The sequence below is a fragment of the Gymnodraco acuticeps genome, unplaced genomic scaffold, assembly GCF_902827175.1.
Source record: "Gymnodraco acuticeps unplaced genomic scaffold, fGymAcu1.1, whole genome shotgun sequence".
In the NCBI taxonomy this organism is placed as follows: Eukaryota; Metazoa; Chordata; class Actinopteri; order Perciformes; family Bathydraconidae; genus Gymnodraco; species Gymnodraco acuticeps.
The window spans coordinates 1,104,137-1,122,889 of NW_022991761.1; the positions used below are offsets into that span (position 1 = coordinate 1,104,137).

General features: G+C 41.2%; 1 protein-coding gene across 5 annotated transcripts in view; it reads right to left on the bottom strand.

The window, feature by feature from the left end:
* Positions 1-18,753, bottom strand: part of LOC117534997 (protein mono-ADP-ribosyltransferase PARP14-like) — a 53,066-nt gene that overhangs the window by 5,557 nt on the left and 28,756 nt on the right. For all 5 annotated transcript variants that reach the window (XM_034199305.1, XM_034199303.1, XM_034199304.1 and 2 more), the window contains 10 exons: positions 18,370-18,591; positions 17,873-17,972; positions 17,422-17,571; positions 14,306-14,368; positions 13,901-14,086; positions 12,493-12,696; positions 11,814-11,932; positions 11,397-11,632; positions 6,549-6,820; positions 4,098-4,240 (listed from right to left, as the gene is read on the bottom strand). In XM_034199305.1, the coding sequence (XP_034055196.1) occupies positions 4,098-4,240; positions 6,549-6,820; positions 11,397-11,632; positions 11,814-11,932; positions 12,493-12,696; positions 13,901-14,086; positions 14,306-14,368; positions 17,422-17,571; positions 17,873-17,972; positions 18,370-18,591 (1,695 nt within the window). The remainder of the gene's footprint in view (positions 1-4,097; positions 4,241-6,548; positions 6,821-11,396; positions 11,633-11,813; positions 11,933-12,492; positions 12,697-13,900; positions 14,087-14,305; positions 14,369-17,421; positions 17,572-17,872; positions 17,973-18,369; positions 18,592-18,753) is intronic.

Here is an 18,753-nt window from a genome sequence, read left to right on the forward strand (position 1 = left end):
AATGCATGAAAAAAGCACATTTTTCAAAATGGCCGACTTCCTGGGGGGCGGGGCTAATGGAAGGCAATTTGAAATATGTGTGCAATCATAATAGTAATGTGTATACAGCGTTTCGTGAATATCGGAAAAACTATATGCGAGCAGTTTGGAGCAATTTGCGCCATGTAAATCGTCAAAAATGGTGTATTCGCTGTTAGCTTACGACCTCCACGAGTAATTTTTCAAAAATGTGCTCCTCAATTAAGTATCATATTGGATAGGGGCTAAACCTGTCCTGCATTGGAATTTTTCTGATCATTCCCCTAGGAGGAGTTTGCAAGAACGTGCGTAAAATGGCTGAAAAACGCACATGTTTCAAAATGGCCGACTTTTTGGGGGGCGGGGCTAATGGAAGGCAATTTGAAATATATGTGCAATTATAATAGCAATATGTATACAACGTTTTGTGAATATCGGAATAACTATATCCGAGTAGTTTGGAGTAATTTGCGACATGTAAATCGTCAAAAATGGTGTATTCGCTGTTAGCTTACGACCTCCACGAGTAATTTTTCAAAAATGTGTTCCTCAATTAAGTATCATATTGGATAGGGGCTGAACGTGTCCTGGATTGGAATTTTTCCGATCATTCCCCTAGGACAGGGGTCTTCAACTAAAATTCAACGAGCTCCAGTTAGAGAAAATCTCCCCATGCAAAGGTCCGGAACATCAAAATGTCTAACTTGCTTCATGAATTAGTGTGATATATATTGAAGTGACCTGTAGCTTTATCAACGTCTGCATGTAATCAACAACTGACTGCCAATCAAATAAAGAAAGTACAATTCAAAAACAACAATATTTATTGTCAATTAACATTGAACTATACAGATATACAGTAAATACTGTGGATATGTGTAATGTTCCTCTCGGGCTGCTTTTATAAATAAAATAGAGAAAATAAATAAAATAGCTTTTGAAAATATGTGCATCTTAAAAGTGCTTAATTTTAGATAAATAAAATAAAGTGTAGCAGCAGCTTGAGTTTCCCTTTTTCTTTGTTAACCGTTTCACATCATGACTTAACAGTTTCAGATGATTATAGAACAATATCAGTCTTTACACATCATAACAATTGAACAGTTTTAAAGTTTCTCTTTCTTTCCCTCTTATATTGCAGTCCCTCTCTCACTTTTTTTAAATTCAGTGTGAGAATTGAGCTCGAGCTTGTCCTGCCAGGAGTTTGTAAATCTGGGCTGAAATGGTGTCAGGGCCATTCTCACACACATGCAGGTGCTCATTGGTTACAGTGATGCAAACACAGGTATGGTGAAAAAAGAGAGAACTATTCGAAGCAGAAAAAAACAGCGTAATATACCATCTGACAAAGGCCTGTGCTATAAGGCTTCAATTAACTGGCTATTCTTTATAATATACTCAGATCAATAGGAGACAGAGATGTTAAGTTATAAATCAAGGGTTTTTATTATTATTTACAGCAGGGGTGGGGAACCTTTTTCCTTTCAATTTTTACAACATCCTCCGAGGGTCGTACAAATTATTGAACTCAACCTTTGCTTAAAAAAACTAAAATCACAGCCCATTCATTTGGCCTTTCTTTCATTCTGTGCAAAGAAAAAGCAACCAATCCAGATATCTCACCATGACTCGCGCATGCACGTGCACGGTGTGGCATGACCACCACAACAGAAAGATATGGACACAAGATGTGTGCAAATGCATTTAGTATCCTATCCATGTAAACATGATTTAAGTGGGGGGGGACCTAACCTCCTCTAGGGGGGTCCGGGGGCATGTTCCCCCGGGAAGATTTTTTTTTAAATATTGAAGTTAAAAGCATCAATCTGGTACACTTTGAGAGCAACATTAAGAGATCTATGGATACATCTCTCAACACCCATATGAAACAGAACTGTAAGCATATTTTTCTTTTTGGATATTTTACAAATGACTCCCCTTTTAAACTCTATTCTTGTTATTTTTAACAACTTTCTTGTTACTGTCATATAGTATTTTATACCTGTTTTTCATTTAGTCTCATTAATAACTATAATGATCATATCAAGGTGTGCCTTAACCTCACTGAGCTGAGGTTATTTGAGCTTCTCAGAAGAGAGCTCTCTTCCACCTGGTTGTAGAAAAGCTCTTTAAAGTCGTTAGCATAGCTAGCTAACCAGATGCTAATAACAACAGATCGCCACTGTGCTTACAACTAAAGACACAGCCACGCAAACACTGCGGCATGTGTACGGCTCCTTATGGGTATTGCAATATTTTAAGGGCTTGAGCGGCGTTCCGGTGCTCTCTGTCAGCACTCCTTTCAGACGAGACATATACCACGTGAAGACACGTTACGCTCGTGTTGTGTTCAAGGAACCTGTCCTCGGCCAGGAAAAACAGGTACTCGCTTGTTTAATTATTTTTGCGGTCTAGATTTCTTCTTCTTTTTTGAAGTGAGAAGTTGTCCGTCAGTCGGACTGACGGACGGACGGACTCCCTCCCCTCCACCCCCAAAACAAAAACTCTTCGGTTCTCCACGAATTACGCAAGTCACCCAAATCAGCGTTAAAAAAGCAGGAGGCGCCAAAAAATCCCCTATTAATGTATTGATTATAGCTCCGGGTCCGTATAGGTCGGCATCTGGGTCCGGATCCGGACCGCCTGTTGCCGACCCCTGCCCTAGGAGGAGTGCGCAAGAATGTGCTTAAAATGCATAAAAAACGCACATATTTCAAAATGGCTGACTTTTTGGGGGGCGGGGCTAATGGAATGTAAGTACAAATATGTCCGCAATTCCATGAGAAATGTCTGTGCCAAAATTCGTGAAGTTCTGAGAAACTATGTGACTACCACACAATAGGGGGCGCTAGTGAGCAGTTTTTTTGAAAATGTACGTTTTTTTTTTACATTCTCGAAAAGGTCCTGGGCTCTGACGTGTGTCCCAAGTTTTGCGTCCGAAGCTCATTTTATGCTATCGCATATAAAAAAAAAAAAATAGGCCACGCCCACATTCTGCATTTGTTGCGACACTTTAAATCTGAGTTTGTAGTCACCCCGAGAGTATGTGAAAAAAAAAAAAAAAAAGATTAGTCCATCTGCCCTTGAGTTATAAATTGGTGGTGTTTTTGGCGCCCCCTATAGTCCAAAATGAAAATGCTTTAGTGTGCCTATTTCCCAAGACAGACTGAACCTATTTACCAAAATCTGTGATGTTTGGATACATTGTTGATGAGTTATGAGCATTTTTTTCTAAGCCCCGCCTTTTTGCGAGTACGTTTTAATTCATGGTGGAAATATTTATCGTTTGAACATGCTCATCTCCTGGGGTAATGTGTCTGACCCTCCATCGATGCTGTACACTAAGTTTAGTGTAAAAAAAACAAAAATTGAAATTTAAGTGAATATTTCACTGTTTTGAACATTATGCTAATTTAGAAGAAGAAAAATGTAGGCGGAGCTTAGGGTTCCAAGAGGATTATTTGTAGAGCAGGTCCACCCGATATGTGTGCAACATTTCAGGTCATTTCGAGTGACGGTGCGACTTTGTAAATGTATTCCGAAATGGGTTTTTCATAGGTGGCGCTAGCGAGCACGTTGGACAATTTGAACTCATTGACTCCAGAATAATGTATTTTTCACCAGTCCTGGGTCCGTGCAAAATTATACAACTTTGTCAGCGTCCTAAAGGCCTCAAAAACAGGAAACGCTGGCAGAAAAATAATAATTCCACCAATAACAATAGGTGCCTCGCACTTCGTGCTAGGACGCCGTTGGGTCCTAGCGCTTCGTGCTCGGGCCCTAATAATTTATAATCATTACATTATATGTTAAAATAAGAATTAATGTATTATTATTATTATATGTTAAAATAAAAATATATATATTGTCCAGATCTTTTCTTAATATGTGTGTGTTATTGTCCAAAATGCAAAGGCCATTCAAAGTAGCCATTGATTTGTTTTTGCAAGACAATTTAAATGTGGGATAATATAAAAATTAAATTCAGGGTTAAACGACTAATAAATCTGCAGTGAGTAAAGAAAGAAACAGTCTCAAGGTGTCGCTGCATATTTATGAAGATCAGATATTGAACATACGCTGATGATGTTGGGCGTGAGGCCGGTGTTTCTTAGCTCTGTCTCCACGTTGGTGTATTCCTGGGATCCCGCAGCGACAGGAAACAGTTTGATGAGATCACCTTTCATGTCATCCCAATGTGAGGGCAGCGCCTCATCATCAGCTGAAAACAATAAACTGAGTTAGCTTTAGAGAATGATACACTTTTGCAAAACCTTCATCTTATTTCAAAGGTCACTATGAATGCAAAATTCAAACTGTTGTTCAAAATAGAGAAAAGCTGGGCTTGCCACGGAGCCCGAAAAGGCAACGTGGGCAACACCTCCGCTTCTCCGTCCCTTGGCCCACCACCTACGGGAAACAGCGATGGGGTTGGGTGCGCTGCCAGAAGGGTGGCAGTGAAAGCAGAGGGTCTCTACGGACCAGACCCGGGCAGCAGAAGCTGGCTTTGGGGACGTGGAACGTCACCTCTCTGGGGGGGGGAGGAGCCGGAACTTGTGCAACGTTACCAGTTGGATCTGGTTGGGCTCACCTCTACGCACAGCGTCGGCTCTGGAACCTTAATTCTTGATAGGGGTTGGACTCTATTTTTCTCCAGAGTTGCCCAAGGTGTGAGGCGCCGGGCGGGTGTGGGGATACTCACAAGCCCCTGGTTATCCAGTCTACATGTGTTTTGTAGATTTGGAGAAGGCGTATTCCGGGTTCCCAGGGAGTTACTGTGGGAGGTGCTGCGGGAGTATGGGGTGAGGGGGTCTCTACTCAGGGCCATCCAATCTCTGTACTCCCAAAGCGAGAGTTGTGTCCAGGTCCTCGGCAGTAAGTCGGATCCATTTCCGGTGAGGGTTGGCCTCCGCCAGGGCTGCGCTTTGTCACCAATCCTGTTTGTGATATTCATGGGCAGGATTTCAAGGCTTAGTCGTGGGGGAGGGGGTCTGCAGTTCGGTGGACTAAGGATTGCACTATTGCTTTTTGCAGATGATGTGGTTCTAATGGCTTCATCGGTCTGCGACCCTTATCACCCACACACAGATGGTTAACCGTTTAAGGGACAGAAATGTATGATTCATAAGAAATCTAAAATATTATCATTCATCATCATCAGAAGTGTGTGGGAGAGAAACTCCCTCTGGAGGGAATAGAGGGATTTTAGCCTTTGCAGACCATTTACATGCACAGAAACCAGTGACGTGCGGTGAGGTTCATGGCTGGTGAGGCACTGACTCTGAAAGAGTCAGTGCCTCACCATCATTATATTTTGACCTTAATCGAAATGTTCGGTTATTTTCAAAAGCTTTTTTAGTCTGATGCTTCGATTCATTTTAAACAGACTGTTCAACCAAAGGATACCCACAATCTAAATATTGGATTGTTCTTTCTTAGTAAGATCCCATGTTCATTAGGCTACAATTGTGGTCTTACCTTGACTTGAAGATGAAGTCCATGCTCTCCTTCTGGATAACAATCTCCATTACATTTTTGTAAAAGTCCTCCTTATCTTCCTCTAGTTTCAAAAGTCTAGCTTGTTGTTTGCGTCTGCATAGAATAACAGTACAACAAGAACCTGTGGGCTCATGTGCGCCCCCTTCAGTGCGGCAGAGGTTATGGCTGCCTCTCCTGGTGCTTTTTTCATTGCCTTTGTATGATGAGACCAGCGAGCCTTAATATCATATATACGTGAAATAAGTTATTTAGATACTATGGATGGTGAGGACAAATGTAATAAAGGGATCTACAAACATTACATTGGTGACATACAGTGAGATGGTGCAGGCATGCGCTTAGGGCCCGCTTTCCAGCCAGTTTCTGTGGGGTGACGCATTCTGAGGTGAGGCAGATCTCATCTGTGCCTCACCTCACCACACAGTAACTGGCTTGAGCGCGCTCACAAAATAAGTGCCCGCGCTACATTAGTGCCCGCGCTCCAGCCAGTTACTGTGGGCTTACATGAGGCAGAGCTCGTCCCTGCCTCACTCCTCATCGCTCCCATGTAGTTGTAGCGGAGCTCGGCCAATTTGCTGATTTTGACTATAAAAAGCGATTGGAATCATACAGAAATCACACTTACAACACAGATCAGTGGAGACATTTTATTATTATTACTATTTAGTTTTTCTTTAGTTGTTTTTCCGTTACATTGGAGTATGACAGGTGAGGCTCTGCCTCCCCTGACTGCACGTCGCTGACAGAAACCTATAGAACACACTACAGGAAAGGGAACCCACTTTAAAAAGGGACTATTTTCTTTCTATTGTATCACTGCTTCTAATTATAGAAGCTTGTGACATCACAAGATGTACATTTTATGTATCAACTTGTCCAGGAGTAGATGCAGCTATCCGTTATAATGACTCATTACATTATAACACAGTGATGACGACTTTTGCAGAAGGAAGTTTGCTGAAAATTGTTCAGATTACACGTGATTGTGCTCCACTGGGCAGCATTAATGAGCACTAAAAGAGATCACTTACCTTTCAACTCTTTCCTAAGTATCTCCAACAGTGTATTCCCTTTCACTGACACTGCATTTAGCTTCATGACATCAGCATGGTATTTTTCCTTGTTGATCTTGATCATCACCACCGGCTGCTTTTTCTCCCGAGCCTCCTCCAGGGTGAGGTTGGTGTCATCGTCGAAGGGCACCATGATCCCTCGGAACTCAAATTGCCACTCCACGTTTCCTTTGATAATCAACGCCTTGCTCATCCTGTTCTCCGACCTCTCCACCTTGCGGATGATGTCCCTGACGGTCAGAAAAAAACCTATTTAAAAAAACAAAACAAAAACAAGAACTGCAAAAATCGCATTATTATCCCATTACCCCTAAAACCGGAGCAACATCTTCAGCAGCCACAAGTGTAATTCCAAGAACAGTTAATAGTTAATATACTCTATTTGTTTAAGTAATAAGTAAGACTTAATAAAACAACAATTTAAATCTCATTTTAATTGGGTTTCATTATTTCAAAATTGCTTCAGTTTACTTTAAACCAGATCAAGAAGTTGATGAGGCCTACTTTTTATAATGACTAAACTGTGGCTTTCTACAAAGACATTTACATATTCTACTTATTGTAGGTTAAGAACATTAAGTAAAAGTTTTAACTAGTTTTGGGAAGAAAGAGATATAGTGCTCTTCCTCTCAGACAGTTCTGCCGGTATGATTGACCCGACACTAGAGAATATGATTATTTATAGCTAGTCAAGCTACTGCAGTTTTCGCCACCTGCGTTCAGCTTTTCGACATTCTCTTTTTTCTGCTCTCACGGTCATGGCCTTTCTCCATGGAGATATTTTCTTGCCAGTCACTTCCTTTACCTTAGTTGGAGCAATGGCATCTATAACATTTTAAATTTTTGAATGAAAAGGATCTACTAGCTCATTTACTGAGATGTTAGCAGGGGCAAGTGTGGAAGAAAAATTCTGAGTAAACATTTCCCTAGTGTTTTCAGTTAAATATCGCTTTGTGGTTACCTCTTTTTGAACATTTTTGTGAACAGAAATAGAGCTCTCAAAGAAAACACAGGAATGGTCAGAGAGTGCAACATCAATCACCACAACCTTAGAGATATTCAGACCCTTTGAGATAATTAAGTCCAGAGTGTGCCCCTTATTGTGCTCCGTCACATGCTGAGTCAGTCCATAGTTATCAAGAACACAAAACAGTTCTTTAGCCCCTCTGTCCTGGGGGTTGTCAACATGGATGTTAAAATCACCAACAATGACTAGACGGTCAAAGTCAATACACACTATAGACAGCAGATCAGTAAAGTCATCAAAAAAGCTTGCACAGTATTTGGGTGGTCTATAGATATTTAGGAACAGAGCTCGAGAGGAGCATTTCAGCCGAAGGGCCACATATTCAAAAGAATCAAAGTTTCCATAAGATGTCTTCCTGCATTGAAGGGAATCATTGAACAGAATAGCAACTCCACCCCCTTTCTTATGCATTCTTTCCTGACTCAAAACTAAAGTTGGGAGGTGTTGATTCGATAAGAACAGCTGCACTGTTATTTTGTTCAATCCAAGTTTCTGTTAAAAATATAAAATCGAGATTGTGCTCAGTGATAAAATCATTGATTAAAAATGTTTTTCCTGCCAAAGACCTGACATTTAATAAAGCTAGTTTAAGTTTGTTAAACACACTATCAGTCATGTTTTTTTGTAACAAGCTGTGGCTGACATGGAATCACTGCTAAATTAGATAAACTCACACAAACGTTTGAGCGCTTCCTGTTTCTAAGATGATTCACCGCTCTTAATCTATTACCTATCAACACAGATATCGGCAAAGCTACTGGCAGGCAGGGCCCCGACATGTCCTGGAAAGAGTTGAGAGTGCCATACGCCCTTGAGCCTGGACCCAGCACATATATGTTAAGCCCCAAGCCTGTTTTTCCGGCCTCAGGCTCGAAAATGACATTCCCAGAACAATTGACTATATCTTCACTTCTTAAAAGGGGTAAATTAATCATCTTTTTTCTCAAAGCAATGATAAACCTTTGAGTTGGATGTAGAAGAGTCAGAATCAATATAGAATTTTTTAATTTTAAAGTAAATTCAGATTGAACATAGTAAATAAATGTAAATTATAGTGTCCGTCCAAAAAAAAAACATTTGGCGCGTTCACACCACAGTACTTTTCCCACTTTAGTTCCGATATAGTTCCGAAATGTTGCGCTCACACCAAAAAAATCCGGAACTAAAATGAGTTCATGTCATGAGAACCTTTTTACCCCCTTTTTACATTACATGTCACTTGTTAGACACTTTTATCCAAAGCTACTTACATACTCAATACTGTGGGCAATCCCCACAGGAGCAATTTGGGTGAAGTGTCTTGCCCAGGGACACAACGACGTGGGGTTTGAACCTGTGACCCCCTGATCGAAACACCAACGCACAACCCACTGCACCACACGCCTCCCTGCTAGAGAGCAGGGACTTTCGTGGGAGAAAAAGGTTCCTATGTCTGATTGGCTGGGCGGATTACAAACCACCCCTCGTAAAACTCCAAAAACGTTTTGTGAAGCCGCCATTTTATTATCCTCGCATTAGCATTATTAGCATTAGCCCAGCGCAGAAACGCAGAGAGACTAACTTATGGCAACACAAAAGAAAATATGGGAGCCGTGGAGATGAGGAGGTGTCGGCGTTCTGGCGATTTACTCGGAAGGCTTCAGTAGAAGCTGCTGGGAGTCCCAGCAGCTTCTACTGAAGCCAGTCCCCAACTCCGGGGACTTCCGTCCGGGGGCTTCGGGTGGCAGTATACGCCGTGAAGTGGTTTGCGGCCTGCCAGTAAACCCAAAGCAGAAGAAGAAGAAGTGACGTCAGCGGCTTCATTTGCCTAATCCTTCCCCAGGGACTTATTCCGGTGTGAACGCGATCTGTACTTAGTTCATGAGAACTAAAGAGTTCTCATGAACTAAGTTCTCATGAACCTTTGTGGGAAAAGTACTGCGGTGTGAAAGCGCCTATAACTTATAGTGAAAACCACCCTTGAATGATGGGATGGTAGACTAAAACCTTTAGGAATCCAAACTATAACAAGATTGATGCAAAACAAGTGACATTTGACCTTTTTAGAGAGATTTAGAAAAAAAAAACCACTTCTGGGGTCATTTGGGTGGATTTTCCATATCTCTGGCCCCACTCGGTCGATTTTGATGATTGACACCTCTTTTTAACCGTTAGAGCAAATATAATCGAGGGGAAGTTCCTCAAATCCATCTAAACATTACCCATTGGTGAATGAGTGATGCGTAGCCAGAATGCCCCAGAACCGGAAGCTATCATACACTCTAGTAGCTATCGTAGCAGCTAATATGAAATCTCCGTTATTGACATAAAAATTGAATGATGGATTATCAGTAATCATTTCAAAGTGACACAGACACATTGGATTAACCTATCGATTAACCTTCAGCTGCGTTTTTCTCGTTGTAATGCCATTGAACACAACTTTTGATCAGAAAACAACAAAGGTAAGACGTTTTGGCCATAAAGCTAATTTGTGACCTGCTCCATCGAAATCAGTCGCATTGACCCGAAGACACATTTTGAGTTGTATACACTGCTGGAAAGGGGAGATTCCTAGCTTTCTAATGATATCAGGATTGTTTTTTTAACATTATATAATGACTGTCACCGAGTCATCATTTTGAGAAAAAGGCCTTAAAAGTTTCCTCTTCTCTGGAATCCATCGATCTGATTGATTATTAGCAAATGATCAAAATACTACGGAGGGAAGATATTTTCCTTTGGAGGGGAAGCTCGCGAGTGTGTGTGTATACGTGTGTGTGTGTGTGTGTGTGTGTGTGTGTGTATACGTGTGTGTGTTTGTGTAATTTTGCGTTTGTGTGTATTGTGTTTGTTTCCCGGGGAAAACACTCAGGAGAAACACCGGCTGTTGTTGTGCCTGCTGTGACGTTAAGTTACTCCGTTCTCCGCTTGTAATTATGCCGAAGCTTCAAAGTTGTATTTATCATCTGAATTTGCCGAAACAAGTTTAATATTCTGAAAGTCAAGACTTTGTTGAATTGAAATCAGATGAAAACAAACTGTAACGGACCCTGCCGTGTTATTTATGATTACTATACTCTTACATTCATAATGTCAGCCGGAGGGAGGGGGGGCGGCGCTGCGGAAGAGCAGATTGCGAGTGAGAGGTGCCTGTCTTCGTCCCTTTACAAGATTCAAACATGTATTTATCGTGTGATTTTGGAAATAAAAGTGTCATATTCTGAAAGCCAAGACTTTGTTTGTTTAAAATCAAACAAAACACCCGAACCCCGAAAAAATTGTTTTTTACGTAAATCCACGTTTATTTTGAAATTAGCCGTTGCGACTTCCGACTGATTTCGATAGAGCGGGTCACATTTAGTTTTTGTTGTCGTTTCGCCGCAAGTTCTGATCGCTCAGTAATAATACATATATGTCTGGAATCTGTGGAATCTCAGCTTGCTAATTGATATCATGTTTGTGCAGATCCGATAAGTAATAAGGGTATTTTACCTTGAGTTCTGTGCTAAGTGCGTTAGCATGTTTTCGCTCAGGGCTAATTCAGAGCCTTTGTTATTACCCTTTTGTTTCGTTTAGCTAAAAATTGTTAATATTGTCTGATAGCTGAGTTTCTTCCCGTTAAGTGGGTATGACACGTTCATAGTTTGTTAAATATTAAGAAGCCCTCAGATGCTGTTTCTTGCGTTTTGCCCCCGCGGGGCCATGGGGTTTAACTGGCTAAATCATTAAGCTTATATTTGGTAGATCGAATTGTAGCTTTATTGATTGTTTTCTCCTCCATAACTGGATCTGCTGACCTGATGGCGGACTCGGCAGTGTACACGTCTCTGGTCAGCCCCTCCAGGTGGATGTGGGGCTCCTGGTCCTCCTGCCCTCGTTCCAGGCGGATGCTAACGGTCAGTTTCCTCTGCAGGGCTTTCAGCTGGTCCATGTCTTCCTGTGACAGCTGACTGATGTACTGGTCTGTGATGGTGTTCTGCGCCTGCTCCGACACAATCAGCTCTTTGATCTTTTTCTTAGCCTGTTTCACAGCCTGCCGTGGCGTGTAAAAGATGTGGAATTAAAAACAAATATGGCTACATGCAATAACGTTTTCATACCGTTGTCCTATCTGTCTCTGACAGGTTTTTTCTGTATGAGTAAAGGCCTTCCCTACACTATCAAGAGGTCCTTTCAAAGCAAAGAGCTGAATAAGTGAATCATTTCATATTCACCATGTCGTTGTCGGCACACAGCTGAAACACGGTCGGTTCAAACTCCTCACTCTCCAGAACCAGTTGATCAGCGCTGGGTCGCTGATCCAAAAGTCCCATAAAAAACGAAGTCGCTTTGTCTGAAAAACATCAAACTAGAATTAATACCTCTCGTTCATTTTTCCGCCAACAAATTCGATTTCAGTTTGCATCCATGTATTTTCAAAATGTAGTCATCCCATCATTTTTATCCTATTAGACAGTTGTTTGAGATTGTCATAGTTACAGTAGCTTAGGAATTCTTTAGTTATGGCCAAAACATTTTTTTGTTTCAGCAACCTTCATCTGGATCTTTCGTTCTGATCAGTTCATCGTTGAGTCTTAAATGTGTTCCAGGCTTTCTGAGATATCGCATTCAAAAGAAAGTAAAGGATGTATATTTAAATCCTACATACACAAATACTAACCAGAGGATGCAAAAGTAGATTAATCCGCCACGGAAAATAGTCCCCAACATGTGTGCTTAAAATAACAAAATAACCAATGGGCTTGGAGCTGAACGCCACAGACAGGAAGTCAGACAATATTGAAAGACAGACTAACATTTTGTTTCGATCTAAACATGAGGGTAACACAAAAAATACTGAACAATCTAGATCACAAGAAACAAATCTCACTTCCAGAGCAGGGTAGTGAATACCTTTGAACTTTGTGAAGGTGCTCTTCTCCTTCACCTCCTGCCCCTCTCTCTTCATCATGCTCTTGTGAAACAGTGACATCATGACCGTCTGAAAGATCAGGATCTTCACACTGTGGACAAACCTCGTCTGCTTCTTCCTCACAAAGTCCACCACCGCGTCCACCATGGCATCCGCCGCGTCCGACGGACTGACCCCTCCCTGACCTAACGGGCAGATACGCTGATGATGATGAATGATGATGAGTATTGGCTTGTCTGAGAACCTTGATAGTGTACACTAAAGACTAATAGCCTAAACAGCATGGCTTCTTAAAGCGTGGCCTGTTGGCTAATGCTAGTATAGCATAGTATGACATAAGAAAGCCATTAAAAAAAATCACGGTACAGTGTTTTATAAAATATCTTAGTATAGATTGTCATAAAAAAGTGTGTATGTTAAAAAGAAAACTCGTAAAAAAGTCACAGTATACTATGTCCTCAAAAGCCTAGTACATGATGTCATAAAAAAATCCTGCTATAGAATAAAAAGGTCACAATGTATGATTTCCACTGTACTGTCGAAGATGGGTCAAAGATGTCAGCCTGGCGCACAATTCACAAACTAAGAACAAATAAAGCCCAATGGCCCCGACAAGGTAAAGCTGAGATGTATTTATGTATATCTCAGTGAGAGCTGTATTCACTGTCTATAGCTATAGTCACAAGTCGGGGGAATCAAGCGTGTTTACTACAGAGGTATGATCCCAAAATTAACAGATTTTGGCTAAGCTAACGTTGTAGGTGCGCCGTCCACACTTAAAATATACATTTTGGATTGGTTTCTGTAGAAATCTGAGGTATAGAGTTCTGGGTGCTGTTACCCACAGCCAGGGCTGATGTTTCTGATTCAACAACATCAGTATGTCAGTAAATACAGGAGGAGACAGTGTCCCGAGAAATCCCCGCTCAATTTTAAAAGTTAAACTCCCTAGAATACGCACATTTTGCGTGACTTGTTTTATGTGCGTCGCCCAGCCAGACCGTGAATATATCTGCATCTTTACTTTATATGTAATCGCCAAGTGCGAAAAATGTGCTTACTGTCCAGTGTAAACGCACCATTAGTACTGCCCAGAGATTGAATGTGTCCGATTGCAAGTTATAAGCCATGTATTTCCAAATGGCTAAACTTATCACCTCCACCAGACTGTAAATTCAAACATCTGTGCACAGCGATCCAGCGAAATGATCAAAATAACTCAAAACTATATAAATGACAAAATGAGTGGGTGAATAAGGAAGTGTTTGAGATTAACCAGAATTTGAGTTTCATTTCAGCCAATTCAGCAGAAAAGTTATCTTAAAAAACACAAAAAGTTTCAACAAAGCTTTCTTTTGTAAGATTAAATAATAGTTTTGTAGCACTTGCCTGTGCCCAGGGCTGGGAAGGCGACGGAGTTGAACTTGTTCTCCTCACAGTATTTCAGCACTGAGTAAACCACGTCTTTAATATTGGCAGGATCATTCTGGCCCACGATGTGGATGATGTTTTTGCTGGGCAGCAGGCCGGCCGACGTCACGATGAATGTATCAGCCTGGAAACTCGGGGAACTCACTACAGAGAGGAACCAAACACACTCACAACACATTTTCTGCAAGTGCCAAAAAACGAGTTAGAAAGCTAGCAGAGGAGTCGAAGTATGTGGATAAACTGTTCAAATAGATACAGTAGCTTGTAAATCATAATAAGTTAAAATAATAGCCTAAATAAATAGATATATGGTTGAAATATTATTACAGTATGAGATTGACAAGATTAATTCCCTCTACGTACCGATCCCTGAGCACTCCTGCTCAACTGTTAATCCAGCGCTGTCTAAAATCGCCTTGGAAACGCCTGAAAAATGATAAACAAAGAGAAGAGAATCAATAATGAAACATAAATCAACCAATCAGTGTTTAAAGGTCCCATGTCATGCTTTTCTGGTTATTACCCATCCCCATTTATGGATGTAAACGGTGTGCAGAGTCAAAAACCCTCAAAGTACACTCTGTAGCGAGTAAAACTCTAACACAGAAAATACCTCCCCAAAACGCCTCGTTGGAGATTTCTCATTTACTTCCTGGGTATCGCTACGTAGGGATACCCAGTCGCCACGCTCAGAGCTATGGCCGCACCCTCTGCCAGCCTTTCACGAAACAAAGCTTCCCAAAGCTTTCAGCGATTCATGCCGGTTATGTCTATGGGTGTAGGTACCATATCTGCACGGCCTACCAGATTAGCACGGGGTCCGTTACGCTTACTAATGACGTCACGCATTGGCTGTACGGCAACCCAAGAGGACATTTACACGGCCAAATTCCGCAAAGAATATTAAAAAATAACAATCAACAGTGAATGTATGTTAGTGGAACTGTGTCAGGAAAGTGAAATGTTAATTAAGTAATGTTATTGAAGAACTGAAATGCATAAAATTGAAAGTTAATATGTAGCATATCCCTCCGAAATGGTATCTGGTGTTTCCATAGCAACAACAACTTCCTGTCAACAGCGTAAACTCCCACAGACAGTACACACGTTCATCCTCTGAACGTGTGTACTGTCTGTTTAAAAAAACTGCAGGAACCCAGAACACAGACAAAAAAACATAACCCCCTTCACATCTCAACTATTGTAAATGTTACGGGTCCCCGATGTGACCACAGTAGCAGTGATGATAACTGTATTAAGCAGGTGAAACAGGAGCTGTTGACAGGAAGTTGTTGTTGCTATGGAAACAACATGACGGTATCTGATATCATAAAGACGGAAAAAGTAAAGAATAAAGTTTATGTTTAAATGTTAGCACCCCCCGAAGAGGCACAAGCTCTTACGTTGAGTCTGGAGTTTCAATACATTCTAAATCATCAGTAAAGTCTACGACCATATTTCGGAGGGATATGCTACATATTAACTTTCAATTTTATGCATTTCAGTTCTTAAATAACATTACTTAATTATCACTTCACTTTCCTGACACAGTTCCACTAACATACATTCACTGTCGATTGTTATTTTTTAATATTCTTTGCGGAATTTGGCCGTGTAAAATGTCCTCTTGGGTTGCCGTACAGCCAATGCGTGACGTCATTAGTAAGCGTAACGGACCCCGTGCTAATCTGATAGGCCGTGCAGATATGGTACCTACACCGGATATGTACAGCGTAGGGCACTGAAGAACGATGTCATATTTATTATGCTACACAAACATTATATTGCAGTTTTAGTGTCGCCAACTCCGTTATCTAATATGCAAAAAGACTGCAAAAATGCATCTATGATTATTTTTAGTATTTTCGATCTTTCCAATCCAGACGAGAGATCTATCTCTCCCTGTCTGTGTGTGAGGGGGCGGGGCAGTTTGCACACATGCGGCTGCAACACACACACACACACAACACACACACACACACACACACACACACACACACACACACACACACACACACACACACACACACACACACACACACACACACCACACACACACACACACACACACACACACACACACACACACACACACACACACACACACACCACACACACACACACACACACACACACACACACACACACACACACACACACACACACTGAGTGTTTGTGTGTGCTCAGGATGAGTTTCGCTTGTTCTCGCTGTATCTATCTCGACACGGAAGCCCTGTCTGCTCCTCACAGCAGCTGCACGTCGCTTGACCAATCAGAGCACACTGGGCTCACAGGGAGGGGGGGGGGGGGGGGCGAGCTCCAACAAGCAGTTTAGGACAGAGAGTGAATACCGGTGAATACACATCATTTACAGAGATGCTGTTTGAGAAACAATGTGAGTTTGGAAAATTGCACAGTATAAATCTATTCTAGTAGACCTCAACAATGGAATTATGATCAGTAGAAATGGCCATGACATGGGACCTTTAAGACAACATTCAGGCAGCCATTGAAAATCATTCAGCTAACAAATTAAAAAGTTACGTAAAAACCTATGCTAACATTAGCCAAAATAAGCTAATTGCCATATCATCTTCCATCTGTAAAATTGAATACGGAAATAGGTTAATTTAATGGCCTGTACAATTAACTTTTAATTCATTAGAATAATGAATATTCATTTTCATCTTTAACCTCACATTTAGAAAGGGTAATGTACGGAAGCCGACAGGTGCAAACACGTTACAGCGACACAAAACATTTCCATTAGGAGAAACGCGCTGCAGTTGTTGCGCTTTTGCACCTGTCGGCCACCGTAGAATGTATGTAATTAGTGTACATTTTCATCTAAAAAGCTTAATATTGTCAAATGTCAAAATAAATGTGCTTTTTGGTAGAAAGATTTACACCGTTACTTAAAACTGACTTTTCAAGTCCCATACATACATACATTTCTATTGAAAATAAATGAAACAAATTGTGCCAGGAATCATAGAAAGAACTTCTAACGGCCCTTACAAACGGCGGTGTGCGTCAGCCAATCGAATCATATGCCAGTACAAGCTCTAGCCAATCAAACCGCGTGCTTGTGTGTCCGGGGCAGGAGATTCATGTGATCGGTTGTTGGTCGAGTTTCAGACACGCCCGTCGGCAAGCTTCAACGCACGCCGCCGTGTGTAGGGGCCGTAAGTCTTATACATAGTTATCAGTTATGTATAGTTCAATATTTTCTAAATTAGGATGGTCCTTTGAGTTTAAAGTTGTACAAGTTCAGTTAAGAGGAAGATGATGGCTGATAACAAATTATTTTTGCTGTACTGTATCATATATGTGGCTGTTTGTTTTTTTTGATACTGTGATTATGTCTACTATGTAAATAAATATGTTTCTGTTGTTGAGCGAACTGGAACAAATTCCAAAAACTGCTGTTAATATGGCAATACCTTATTGAATTTTAAATCTTTAGAAATACGAGTCACCTGATTTAAGGGAAAAGTCTTTATTGGAGGAGTTGATGATGACATCACAGGCCTCCTTGGTAATGTCTCCAGACGACACCTCCAGGGTGAGCTGATCCATCTGCATCTGATACACACCGAGGGAGGGGGACGACACCTGACCAAAGGAGGCTGACACACACACATCTCTTCTTAGCTTTTTTGTATTATAAAATCTTCATTCCTACCAATGTATATATGATCCAAACTAGAGTTCAACACTAGCGTGGTGAACTGGAGGCTCAAGACATCCGTTAAAGTCACCTTTCTGTCTCTCAAATTAAAGTAGCTGTGCATTTATCAAATCAATAACATTGTATAGTTACAGACTTACTCCATTTTACCCATTACATTCTCAACTTTCAATTTACAGATTACTGCTGAGTGATTTTGTTGCTATGAAATTTCACATAGGTTTTTGGAGGCTTCTTACCTGAGGACTGCTGTGATTGGCTGATTGGATGATGACTGACTGGCCTAACGGGTGACTTGGTTCTCTGACCACTCTGACCACTGAACTCCCTGGTGAAACACTGACAAACAGGATGATGGTGGATGATATTAATAATACTCCATACATGTCTCTTTGGGTATGGAAGTTTAAAGCTGTACTAAAGAAATAACATTGTTTGACATTGATGGACAGTAAAAAAAGAAAAACAAATCAAAATCAATGCAGCAGAACCAGATCTATAATCTTTTTTTATTGCACACATCATGCTCCCGATTACCCACAAATTCAACTTGACCGCCAGCATTTGTCTGTGATATCGTGGTTACTAGCTGCTAATGGAGCCAGAGCAGAGATCTGGTAAGGGCAGGAATGTATAATCTTCAAACTCTGTGTTTTTACTCATTGGACATTTTCTACTGTGAGAAATGTTTCATTGACAATATTTAAAAGGTAATAACAGGATGAAATGAACTCACATCCACAGTTTGCTTGTCACTCGGGTGAACGACGATGGCCACCGCTCTCAGATAGCGAGGGGATCGTCTGCGACTGAACGAGTGGATCTCCTGCAGCAGGATTCTGGACACCACGTCTCTGGGGAAGCTCTGGTATCCTGTGCCGATGGCGGGGAAAGACAGCGACGTCATCTGAGTCTTCTCAGCCTCCTCCAGACAATATCTGATGATGGTTATCAACTCCTGACACAAAAAGACAACACACATGTTGGTCCGTTTCCCTCCATATTACCAGCAACTAGAGCACATTGATAGTCGGCCAACTGTCTTTTTAAGTGAACATTGTAGGTGCTTTCCATTTTATGCTACTTCCAGTGTTGTAGTCAAGTCACAAATTCTCGAGTC